Source organism: Leucopleurus acutus (assembly GCF_964270905.1).
Source record: "Leucopleurus acutus genome assembly, chromosome: 4".
Lineage (NCBI taxonomy): Eukaryota > Metazoa > Chordata > Mammalia > Artiodactyla > Delphinidae > Leucopleurus > Leucopleurus acutus.
Genome location: NC_139146.1, coordinates 42,879,798 through 42,893,129, shown reverse-complemented (window position 1 = coordinate 42,893,129; position 13,332 = coordinate 42,879,798). Strand labels below are relative to the sequence as shown.

Below are 13,332 nucleotides of genomic sequence, written 5' to 3'. Positions count from 1 at the left end.
TCCTGTAAGTGATGCTGTGAAACACTTGCACACATGTCCAGTGCACATGCGCACACAGCTCCTTGGAGTACATGTGTCTGAAGCAGAATTGCCGGGTCCTAGTCTGCTGGCATTTTCAACTCCTTGCTCGTCTCTGGACAGGCTGCTCTCTGAAGTGGTGGCTGCAGCAATATTTGTTTACGCTAGCAGAGTGTGCAAGTTACCCTATTCCCCCTGTGCGCCCTCCCGTCTTCATTCATTTCTTGGACTTCAAATTTGGTGTTAATATGATCGACATATATCGTTATTTCATTTGGCTTCATGTATTCAGTACATTCAGAAAAACTCTGAAAAAATAAACTCTCAATGTGTACAGGGAAAAAAAGCAGTAGTTATAGATTTTACTCACCGAATTTCAGATTTATACTCATTGATGGTTTTTTGGGTTGTTTCAAGAGACTTAGGAGTTTTTGCTGGATTAAGGCCCATCTGAACAGCATTTCTTAGAGCTTGGAGCTAGAAAAGATATGGATACAAGATCTGAGTTAGAAGCTCTACTCCTTACTACAAGTGATGGGCTTGGACCCACCCACTTCTCCAGGGCAAAATGATGTCAGCAACCTGTGAAGGGATGTGCAAGCATCCAGCCATCTCCATGCTTTCACTGAAGTGAATTTTGACAGACAGCTATTGCTTCTATTAAAAAAAAAAAAAGGAATAATAAAGAACTGTGTGTGTCCATCCTTGTTCTGTGGCCCAGACCCAGCTGCTCATGACAGATGCTACTTTTACTCTACTGTCTCAGAAACAAGTTTTCTTTCAAGGTGGGGTGGGGGTCTGGGGCCTGGACATATAACGACATTCTTGTGATATAAAGAGAGCATAAAATTATAGACCTATAGGAGGAGATATTGTGGAGTTATCTCTTATTTGGGTAGTAAGGTTTTAAAGTCAGGGCAAAAGTTGTCTATAGTCAAAACTACCCATGGAGATCCCACGGGACAGTGTCACATTAGAAGTAAATCCAAAATGGGTAGACATTTCCTTACGTTGGAACAACTGACTTTTGTTTAGGTACCATGTTAGGGTAAATTACATATAACAATGAGAATGTCTCTAAGGACACAGAGATTCTCAGGCCATGAATGGTCTCATCATATGAGATCACGTAAGCAAGACACAGCTACCCACTGCCAGTGGGCGGGATCCCTTGCTCTGTTTGCAGGAATCGTTCTTTCAACCAAGTGTGTGCCACTGAATTTGTACAGGTTCAATGTACATGGTCGTATCCTTTCTTTGCCTCTAGGTGGGTCAACACATCATATCCTAGACAGAGGGAACATGAAGGAAGCACACGAGCATTTGCTGCTAGAAGGTATTTTTGTTGTTTGGGGTCCTCAGGAGAACCAACCCCCTCAACAATTGGCATGGAAGAGATCACGGGTACCTTGTCGGTAAGAAATTGTGCCTTGTGTCTCTGGCGTCTTGCAAGGTACTGGTCATATAACTGGGCCAGTTTGGCTGCCAAAACATGCTCTCGGCTAAAACAGGGATGATGTGTGAAGATTAACCCCAAAATATCAATGTCCAGTTGGAAATTTCCAGGAGGGTCTCCAGATCCAATCAAATGCTGACTTCTGTGGATGTATTTTACTGCCTGCCAAAGAGAGCAGAGTGTAGGGGAAACACAGTTAAAGCACTTCCTAGATACCGATCTGATGTGCAATGGGAAAAGTCAGATGCAAAATATTTCCTACCCTAATCAAGCCAGGAGAACCTTGCTCCATTCCCTGTTCCCTGGGGTTTTAGGGGCCTGCCCTTTTCTGAACACTTGAAAAGTAAAATGAAGGACAAGGAGTGAGAGAAGAAATCATTTCAATCTTGCTTTCCTAGGTCTTTTAGGGTTTATCTCTACTGAGTCATTGCCCTAATCTTTGTCATGCGACTATCCCATTTCCTGGAAATCTTGGGCTTTGCAGCTGGTGACTTGAAATTCTTTTAATGAGAGAAGCATAGATTCTAATCCAAACTGATCATTATTTGGATCATAGATATACTCTCCACGTGGAGAAGTTTTTAGTTTGTAGACAACAGCCAGAGACTAACATACTGAACCAAGCTTCAGGCGGGCACCTAGTTTTCCTGGGAAGAAGAAAGTCAGTCTGCAAAATAACAGAGGAAGAGATAGTTGGGGCAGCTGAGTGTGTAGAAAACAGGAGTGGAAATTTCCACTGGGACTTTCCTGGATCACTTGGTGTACAGTGTGTCAGATAAATCTCTGTTTTTCTTCCTTAAACTCATCAAGATATTCTATGTTGATCACTGCTGCTTGTAGGTGACTAGTTTTGGAGGTTGCAGAGGTCCAAGGTGGGGAGGACACCTTCTTGATTTTGTGTCTTCCTGTTCTCTCCTTGTCATAGACATTGACTACAGTCAGGATGTGGGGTTTGACACACTTCACTCGATCCTCCCCTTTGCAGAGAGGAGTTTTTGGAAGCTATTTATGTTATCTAGAAAAGATTATGTGGCCCAAATGTATTATTTATAAGTTATGAGGTAAATTGGAAGCTGCAAATATTCTAGTCAGAAGTGAAGCATCTATCCGATGTTAATTGTGGGTAACGTGTTCAGGAATCTCTTCATTTAATTCGTCTTCATGGTATTATGTAAAGGTGCTGAACTGGGGTCAGAAGCCTTGGATTCTAGCTGTGGCTCCACCTCTAACTTGCTCTGGAACCTTGGGCAAGTCACTACACATCTCCGTGCCTCTATCTCTTTATCGTACAAATGGGAGGCTGAGGAAAAAGATCCAGTTGGCATTTTGTAGGTCACTAGGCATCATATAAAGCACTTCACACATATCACCTGGTTCATTCTGTTAGGGAACTGCTGGCCATTAGACAAGAGCCCATGCTTGGGCCCTGGAAGGGGTCCCCCTTCCTGCAACAATTCCATAGAGATTTTTGGTTGCCTACAACGTAGTGAGGCCGGTCTGCGAGCAGCAATAGATTGAAAGGGGAAAAATGGGGTGTGATCTTTATAACTTGCGGCAGGAAGGATGAAGTCTGAGATGTGCAGAGGGAGGGATGGAAACTGGAAGAGGGGGCTCCAGAGTTAGAATCCTGCATCACAAGATCCTAACATTCTCCCCATCAGACTAAGTATGGAAAACAGGTCACACTGTGTGTATGTATACATGTATACATGTATACATGTCCAAAAATGTATACATGTATACACTGTGTGTATGTATACATGTATACATGTCCAAAAATGTATTCTCATGTTATATAGTGTGATCTGCTTTTCAGTTACTATTAGTCATTGAAATAGTACCAGTATTTGCACTTACAGTAAAGCATATACACATGAGTCTTCATTTACCAGTAAATTTGTTGTTGGATTGTCTTGTTGCCTGCTTTGTACCAGTATTCACGAGTAAGGATATATGAGTATATTTCCTTTTAGCCATTCAATTTCATACTTATTTTCCCCTGAATTAGTAGACAATTAATGTATATTTAGAACTTATGATTTCCTACAGGACGCCTGTACAGTGTACCCTATGTTTTCATAAAAGGACAAGTTTTCTCTATAAAATAACATTAAGTCTGTTTTTTTGATGAGAAGACCTATAGATTTTTTATTTTTAAAAAATGTTCTTGTAAAACTGGGATGTGTTTACAAATATGCTATGCTTGAATAAGAATGCATTGACTCTACCTCAGTACCTTCCAAAATATGCTGAATTGAGCTTCCATTTGGATTTACAGGGAGGAAAGCCCATCCCTACAGGGGTCATATTCCGATATTTTGTACCTTATGAAAGTCCTAATTTTGACATTAATATCCTTACACTTCACACCGCAACAATGGAGGCCCATCTCTTTTCTTTCATTCAAGCAAAAGTATCCAGTTATAACCTGCATTCGTGTTAGAGGCTTTTAATCTTCATGTGGTGACTCTGTGTCTTCCTGTCACACTGGCCACCTGGATGAATTTAAGAATTCCCACCTCACAAAGATGTGTACCACTAAACATCAATCCACAGACCTGACGGAAAATTCCTCTGTAATTGTCTGGCTCCTGCTGGTCCTTGCTTTGCTGTTCCTCTTACCATGGGTTGCAGAGTTCTGAAGTCGCTCAGGGCGTGTCCCTCAGGTTCCATCTTGTACTCTTCTTAGCATGAGTAAGTAATGTCGGTAGTATGGTCCTAATGTTACCTAGATCAGCTGTACTTTGTGTCTCCTCCCCCAAATCGTCATTAGCCCATGTTTAAATGATTGCTGCTGGTCTCTGCCTTCAGCTCAGCTCAACCAAGTGAAAAAGCTTCCAGGACTCCTGGTGGGCATTGGGTTAGACTGCTCAAAAGACCCCCAACTCTCTTCCTATTAGGGAGAAAGACCCCTAGTCTCTTGTCTTTCTTTCTGTCGTATCTGTTTTCTTTTCTGAAAACTATCATGAAAACAGTACAAAAACTTTCTCCTAAAAATAAATAATATTTATAAGGTATATTATTTTAATTTTGAAATTGATTTGAGTCTTCAGTGGAAAACTGAAAACGCAAACTCTCAGAGGTGATGCCCATGGATTATCTGCTGATGTTCTCAGTGTGTTCAGAGTTGCTTGCCGATGGAGACAGAATTTTTAAGGTTGGACAGCAAAAGAACAATCATTGGTGGAATTAAAATAAAAGTTTCTATATTTGTCCTGGGAAAATAATAGCAACAGAACCTGAATCCAGCCCAGAGCCTGCAGTAGATTCTATAGCTGTTGTTCTGGTCTTCTCTGGGAAGCTTTCTCATTCTCCATCTTCTGGGTATATCTCTACGACATGAGGTTGGTGGAGGGGGGCATATGTCCCACTTAAAACTGACTAGTTTGTCCTTGGTGTTGATAATGTGAACCTTGGGGAAGGATGTGATCCCTTTCCTCTGGAGTTTCTAAGCTTAGGTTATCAAGGGTCCTAACACATGGAGAATTCTGGCCTGCCTACAACAGGAGAGAAGGAGACCAGTCAACATTCAAGGAGAACCAGGAGAAAGAGAGGCAGAGAGAGACACCTGCTGGCACAGAGTCCCCGGTCCCAGAGTCCTAGTTCCTAAAGCCCCTCCTTCATTTTGTGATTTATCTCCAGATCCTTCCCAATTTTGTAAGCCACCAAGTTCTCTCTTTGCTTAAGCTAGTTTGCAGTGGGTTTCTGTTACTTGCAACCCAAAGAGTGCTGACTACTGCAGTGCTCATTACACAGTAGGGGACCAATGCTTCTGTGAAAAATGGCTGAGAATAGTGGAAGGGGAAAGTGATAGTTTTATCATGTTGTGATTAACAAGGAGGTTGGAATTATGCTAAATTCCTCAGATTAGTGTGCAGTTTTGAAAAAAGAGGAGGCAGCTACACATATGTCCTTGGGAATGCCATGTTGACTTCTAATCACTGTGCCTTTAACACTTGATGACATTTTTGTCTCCCCCCACTAGGCACAAAGTCTCTCTAAGGCCAAGTTTGAATGTTGCTACCTCTGAGTTTCCAGAGTTTAGCACAACTAAGAATATAGTAGACTCAGTTGAGGACGGAAAGAATTAAAAAGAAAAGAAGAAAGGCAGGAGGAAAGGTAGGATGGAAGGCAGGAGGAAGGAAGGAAGGGAGGGAGGGAGGGAGGGAGGGAGGAAGGAAGGAGGCTGTTGGAACAGCTTTCAGCAACCCTAAACTTACTTTGCTATTATGCTTAAGCAAACTGCATAATATTGTTTATGTTTTACCTGCAATGTCTCATTTGGAATTTTTATTTTTGGGTTAGTTACTTCTTACGAGGTATTAAATTGCAATCTTTCTCATTTGAGGTTTAACTTTGTTCTTTGCACAATATCTAATCTTTTTGCATTTCTCTATCTTTAATGGTCTCTAAAAAAGAATCTCAGTTTAGTAGCAGCAGAATATTTCGCTTTTAAAAACTACTTCTTTTCCCTCTGTAATTAAGGAAAATGTTCAAAGAAGGAGGGCTGAATACCAACTCCCTTCTAAATAAACCTCCTAATCTATCTAATAGGAGGACATACACTCCCTCATTTGAATTGGCACTCTAATCAAAGAAGAGCCAGGCTTGACTCCCATCCAGGATGGGTTTGGTCAGTCCTGCTGGGTTAGCATCAGACCTGAGAGCTCTGAAGTGTAAATTCATCAATTGCCAATTCCTGGTCTAGCCCACCGACTTGGTTTTCCATCATTTAGTTGCCAGGATGAAGCCAGGCTCTAAGAGGGCTACTGTTTTATAGGAGAGACAGCCGAGTTAAGGAGAGCAGTAGAAAACAAGGAATTTCTTCTAGATTCATTCAGCTCAACTAAGTCATTTAAATGATATTCAATTCACACTTTTACTAAGGCATTCCTACATGCCAGGCTTCCTGACAAGTGCGAGGGTTAGAAGAGGAATAAAACAGTATTCGCCCTTTGTTACTCTCAGGGTAGTGGAGGAAGGAGCGCGAAGATAGATTAATGATCTATGAATAAAACAATCACTGCCTGTTTATCTATTTCTCTGCTCCTGCATCATGTCAAAACTCCCAGATATGAGGTATGTTTGGACATTAGACTGAAAATATAGGTCATATGCATTTAACACTGCTTCTTAAAGGCAAGCCTATTACATGGAACAGAGAGGAGAAAAAATGGGTTTTGGCATCAGACAGACCTGAATAAATGTAAGAAAAGGTGAAAGTTAGTAAATCAATAGAACTGTAAAAAATTAACTCTGAAAGAAATGCATTGTTGTTTGAATTACTAGGAAGTTCCATAAACACATTAAAAAAAAAAAGACTGAGGTATACAAATCAACAGTGAAATTAATAGGCAACCTGTTATGGAGAAACAAAGAGGCAGGAATAACAGAAAGGTAGGAAACAAAGAGGGAGGAGAAACAAAGACGTTATTCCTACCTCTTTATAACCTCTAATATAACCTTTGCTTCTTTCTTAGGCACGCTGACAGAGTCTCTATGCTTTGCTATGTTTGAAGCCTAACTTTCTATGAAATGACCTTGGAAGACTTCAGCCCCTTTAGAGTTCTCCCTTCTCTAACTTCTGCTCTGTGATGCAGGATGACCAGCCCCTCGTAGTGGAACTATTATTTTCCTCTGCTTTCCTGTTTCTGCGCACAAGATAGGAAGGTCTCCCCTCTCAAAAGTATTGGGAGGAAACTCTCTGTGCTCTCCCCACTCTCGCATCCCCACTGGCTCCTTCCCAAAAGAGAAGGAAGACTGCTTGATTAGAGAGTCAACTGGAGCCCAAGATCCATTGGTCCAAATTCTTTGCTGGGCAGAGTAACCGGTGGCCTCTGGCTGTCCCTTCTCAGCTCTCTCCCGAGAGCCTGCTCACTGGCCCCGAGGGTTCTCCATGGCAGTCCACGTGGTGAACTCATTGGGGCCCTTCTCTGGATGGGGGGACAGAACTCTTGGGAGATGGAGCCGGAAGCCCAATTGGTCTTGTGTCTAAGCAGCATTCTGCTCTCCAGCTTTATCCTTAGTTGCAGCTGAAACCTGCATCCCTCTCTGATTCCTGTGCATTTCCCAATTAGCTCAGAACTTCTAAAGGACACATATAAGATTAATCTTAATTGGCTCCCTCAAGATCCTACTCTCCATAGTAATTACTCTTCTATTTTCTAATTTTAACCCATATTTTTTTGCTTCATTATATCAGTGTTTCTTGCTGAAATGGTTGGATGGATGAAGAGATAAGGTGATGGATTATTACACGTGCATAAGATGATATTGTCTGGATCACTAATTATATCATGTATCTTTGTCATATAAGCAAGTAGATGATAAATCCCGCATGGACTAGGACTTCGGTTTATGCTTGTTTTGTAAACCTACTCCCAGGGTCACATTTCTGCACAAAGTAGTCACTCATTACTATTTGTCTGTAATAGCAATATTTTATAGAAATTCATTAAAAAACAGTGCAAACAGATACATCACCTCAATACTCACAAAAATCGTATGAGGTAGAGATGATGAAGATTTTTCAATTAAGGAAACAGCTCCAGAGTGGTCAAGGGAGCTTCCCGAAGCACAACCCAGTAGGACACCCAACTGCTCAGATTCTCTGACTTGGGCCTGTGTCTTCCCTGTTCAACACGCCTCTCTATAGCTATATAGAATGATCTTATATCCCCTTATTCTCTTTCACACTAGCAGTGTTGAAATAATTCCACGAGTTTCTGAAGGAGGTGATCCTTGCTGGACATTTCAGGAAAGCAAGAGCAATATAATTAAATTTGAAAGCAGGCAACTGTCTATTCAACACCAGCCAGCCCTCACTGAGCTCTGTTTGAAGCACTTTGATGTATTATCTTAACCATCTGCACAACAATCTTAGGAGGCAGATGCTATTATTACTCCCATTTTATAGATGGAGAAATCGCGGCACAGAGACGGGGAGAGCCAAGTTCTCCCAGTGAGTGACAGGGCCAGGACTCAAATCAGGCAGCGTGGTACCAGAGCTGAGGAACATACCATAAAAAGGATTTGCAAGGATAGAAAATCTCCAGTTATATAATAAAGAGAAAACGAGGGGGAAATAATCCTGCAGTATATGTGAGATGACAGAGAGAAAAGAAAAAAAATCAGGGTAGCTAACCTGGTTATGCGAATAAAGACGCTGACCTAGCCATTCCTACCTGGGAAACTCATTCCTTGTTTAAGAAGGGATTTGGTGAGGGCAGGAGACTCACTCTTATATAATATGCCTGCTGTTTGCTTTGCATGTGTAAGATAGTGAATTATTAAAAAAAGTCAAAATAGAATGTTGCAAATTCATCATTCCAATCTATTCAAAAAGCAAAGCACTTTCAAGCAAATTTATGTATTAAAAATGGGGAGGGAGGTTTACCTTTTTATACAGTGTTTCGAGTTCTGCCTTAATGTCTTGCTCCTGTGTCAGCATGGGTGGTCTTGAAGGAAATGGCTTGATGGGGTTTGGCAGTGCTAGGATTCTTCCATCATCTCCGAACCATCTCCTCCCCTGGGGATCAAGCAGAGGGACAGAAAATGGTTTACAAAATAAACAGCATTTGCAGGGAAATTCTCTGTCAACATACGTATTTCATGCACCTTCCCCCTGCCCGGTAAATATTTTAAAGTCTCTGTTTCCATTAGAAATTGAGTTTCCACTAATGCCCCCAGAATTAATTTAAGATATAGTTTTCAACCTTCTCTCCTCAAAAAAAGTTTAAGAAAAAAATTAAAGGATTGTTTAAGAAAAATGTATTTTCTATTCGTCAAAAATTAAGAAAGGCAACTAAGGAGAAAAACAATTGAGAACATTCTATCTTTGGACGATTAAAAATTTCTGTGAATTGGGAAAAGGTTGCCAATATCGGATTTAACAGGAGGAGCCTGACTCCAGCTTGCAGAAGATGGGATTTGAGCAGAGGAGAGGGTGTGATGTTTGAGGGCCACTGAACATATTGAGGACAAATTGAAAAAAAAAAAAAAAAAAGAATGAACCACTGTGCAGACGCTCTCAGGAGGAAATGAGTACCACGCTGCAGTGATGGCCCATAGGATAAAGAGCATCCATGAATCCCTCCTGGGCTACAATGAGGCAGCAGGGCTGAGAGCTTACGGGCTCCTGCATCAGCAACCTGTTCTCCATGATGTTCTGGTTGGTTCTCGGCACCTCCAGTCTTGCCCCGATGTAAAGGCCTTCGTCTTCTGGGTACCTGGGCTGCACATTCTCAGGAAGCTTTTTATACGTAGGCACTAGACAGTTCATAAATAAATACAAGCCTCATTAGTGCCAACCTGAACGTTTCAAACCGCAATTTGGTGAATGAAAGCCACCACCGGAGATTTTATTTATGTTCTTGGAAACTGCAAATGCTCCAAACTGATTTATGGAAGCAGGACCAAGGGAAAGATGAATGTGTTTACCTGCAGTATCATGTTGGATATTCTACACCTAACTCGCCCGCGTGGCCTCACACACTGCGAGGACTGTGGTACCCAAATCAGAGGAGCTGCTTCTGCGCTCATCAGCAGAGTGAATTTGGACCAGATGCTTCTTTGAACCCTTTCCTTTCATACAAAAGTGATTGTAATATCTATTTATTTGGGGTCTTGGGAGAATTAAATGAAGTAAAGTATGAGGAAGTGCTTTGTAAATTAAAAAGTTCACTTGAGTCAACGTGACTTCGTTTACTCCCTCACTCTTTGATCTGTTCATAGATCAGATCTTTGCTGACAGCTTCCCTGTGCCCGGCGCTCAGGAGGCCCTGTGGGGTCAGTGGGAGCGACAGGCAGCAACAGCCAACAAAGGACGGAACAAGATGATTTCAGAGAAAGGTAAACATGGTGAAGAAAAGAACACCTGTGATAATAATGCAGGGCGGGAAGGGGATAGACTTGAGATGGAGCGGTGAAAAACAGGCTTTTCCATTTGCACTGCCTCCTGAAGATTGAGAGGGAAAGAGCTGGTGATGGGACGAGCACGTGTGTCTGCCCAAGGGAACAGCCTGTGCTGAGTGGGAAACAGAAACACCCAGAATGCAGTGGTGCCGAGGGCAGGAGCAGTGCCTGGAGATAATGTCAGCAGAGGGCGGGAGGGAGAGCCGGGAGAGCCCTGCACGTCTCAGAGGAGCTTGGGTTCTGGTCAAGGGGGTGGGGTCACTGAAGACCTTGTGCCAGGGAGTGACTGAGCAGATCCGCAATTCCAAAAAGACATCTGGGCCTGCTTCTTCAGCAGAGTGGGCTAGAGGAGAAGCTGGCCGCTGCTGACATGAAGGTCAGGATGCAATTTGGCAATGAACAATGAAAGGTGGAGACTTGTTTTTGTTTTATAATTATCTCACTCTAAAACACCCCAAATCCCTGAATCTGCTAATTTTCCAGCGTGTGGCCATTTGGACATGCTGCATCCCAAACCCATCCACAAAAAACAACTAATACCAGTATTCCTGGGAAAACCTATCTCTGGGTCCTTAGAAAATGCGGAGCAAACTATCGTTTTACCTTTTTCTCTGTCCCCCACCTCATCTATCCACAAGTCTAAACGTCAGTCCACCGCTGGTCCAATGGTCTTCAAAGCTTTTCATCGCAACAGTTTTGGGCACTTGCTCGTTATATGTGTGTTTATTTATTATGTATGCACTATGGCACAAGCAAAATTAAATTAGGAAAGGATGAGATTAAAGATAAATGTAAGTAGAAGTCTTGATGTTTTCTTCCTGTACCCCTGGGATGAACTCACTCTGCTTTGGAGACCATTCTCTAAACAGTAACAAGAAAACAGCAACAGTAATAGAAGTTCTTATTTTTGATCCCCTGCTAAGTGCTAGTCGCAACATAGGCACTTCACTCATATTATTTCCTCAATGCTCAAAATAAAAATCAATGCCCAGAGTCACCTTGCAGGATAGTTTCATTGTCCCCTGTCTTCAGGTGAGGCACCTGAGAATAGAGGAACATGCTAAAGGGCATACCTCAGGAAGGAAGAGCTGGGTCTCTGTGCTTGGTCGTGGGGTCGCCTCCACGGAATGGAGGCCCCGATTCCCTGCTCAGAGCACGCGCAGTGCCGCCAGGACTCCCTAAGCCTCTTCCACTGCCTCTACCGACTCCCAGTTTCTGGCCCGGTCTGAGACAGCCCCTGGGGTCTGACCTCCATCCCCAACTCAGGTGGGCTCCAGGGAGAGGCCTGACAGTGAATCCTCTGAGCAAAAACCCAAGTGACGAAGCTCCTCCTTGGCTAAGGCTGCTGCGACGCCTCTCTCCCCGAAGAAGCATCAGGATGCATGTGCACGTGGGTGGCCCCCGGAGCAGGTCCCCTAGATCGGAAACCTGCCTTGCTTTACTAGCTTCGTGGTCTTGGGCCAGATCCCTAACTCCTCTGAGCTTCTACTTCTTCATCTGTAAAACGGGCATGACAAAAAGTCACTTCTCCAGCCCTGGTGGGTGGGTAAGGCACGTTCGTTGATACACATCAAGCATTTGGAAAAGTACCAGGTGGAATCAACGCACAGAATGTATTCACTATTATTATTACTATTATTATTATTGTAAAGTTAAAATCCTTGGGTACTTTTGCCAGCTACCTACTTGAAAAAGAAACTTGGGATGTCCAGCAAATTATGATACTTTGAACATAGTTGATTCAAAATGACCTCTCAAAAAGAAACAATAATTTGCTCTTGGCTCAGTATTTAATTGGAACTTAAATAGAACAGGACAAATGAAAAGAAATCCAACTTCCAAGTAAGATAAGCTCAGGCCTCCTTCCCAGCCTGAGGGGTGCACTCCTGCAGGACTCACTGGAACTAGGGGGATCCCTCAGGAACTCTCAGGAGGAAAGGAAATTCCAGGGGGAAAAAAGAGCAAAGGGAGACCCAGGAAAGAGAGGGAGAAAGGAGATGTACCTGGGAATCAGTCAGATGGTCCCGGCTTCAGTAGCCTGGCCATTTCCCCATGGAGGAGGAAGCTTGGCCAGCCAGCTTCCTGGCACACAGCTCTTCAAACCCCTGGAATCTCTGGAGTGGTAACTGTCTCCTGTATGCTAATGAGATGACAGGTGGCTGGGGCTCCTGTCAGGATGGGTGCTGGTGGCCAGGGAAACCAAGCATGTGAGCAGAGGGCTGGGGCTTTCAGCATCTGCCTCCCTCTATCCCTACCTCCGGGACAGGAGAGGGTCTAGAGAGAGAATCCATCACCAGTGGCCATTATGTAATCAATCATGCCTACATAATTGAAGCCTCCATAACAATCCTCACTGAAGGGGTTTAGAGAGCTTCCTGGTTGGTGAACGCATGGAGGTGCTGGGAGGTTGTGTGCCTGGAGAGGGCATGGAAGCTTTCCCTCATACCTCGCCCTATGCATCTCTTCGTCTGCATCCTCTATCATTTTCTTTAGTGTATAATAGACCAGTAAATATAAGTAAGTGTTTCCTTCAGTTCTACCTGCTGTTGTAGCAAATTATTCAACCTGAAGATGGTGTCATGGAACCATCTCATTGTAGTAGAGTCAAATAGAGCTGTGGGTAACCTGGTGACTCAATACCTAGGGTTGGCATGGGAGGTAGGGGGAAGTCTTGTGGGACTGAGCCCTAAATCTGTGGGTTCTGTGCTAACCCCAGGTAGACGCTGTCAGAATTCAGTTGTAGGACACCTAGCTGGTGTTGGAGAATTGGTTGCTGTGGGAAGAAACCCACACATCTGGTCACAGAAGTGTTCTAGAAGTGCTGAGTGTAAGTAGAGGATGAAACTGAGTTTTTCCATTTCACAGCCTGAATGTCAGAGTCTCACACACTCTCAGCCCCAGAACTGGTCATGGATTTGGTGGAGGGGTTCCCATAGCATCCTGGT

At 43.2% G+C, this 13,332-nt stretch overlaps 1 protein-coding gene across 1 annotated transcript in view; it reads right to left on the bottom strand.

The window, feature by feature from the left end:
• The window catches only part of CC2D2A (coiled-coil and C2 domain containing 2A), a gene marked incomplete at its 3' end in the record, with an annotated part of 135,600 nt that overhangs the window by 79,588 nt on the left and 42,680 nt on the right, over positions 1–13,332 (bottom strand). Inside the window, exons 10-13 of the mRNA XM_082838732.1 lie at positions 9,606–9,742; positions 8,871–9,002; positions 1,427–1,636; positions 389–495 (exon numbers count right to left, since the gene is read on the bottom strand). Of these exons, the coding sequence (XP_082694858.1) occupies positions 389–495; positions 1,427–1,636; positions 8,871–9,002; positions 9,606–9,742 (586 nt within the window). The remainder of the gene's footprint in view (positions 1–388; positions 496–1,426; positions 1,637–8,870; positions 9,003–9,605; positions 9,743–13,332) is intronic.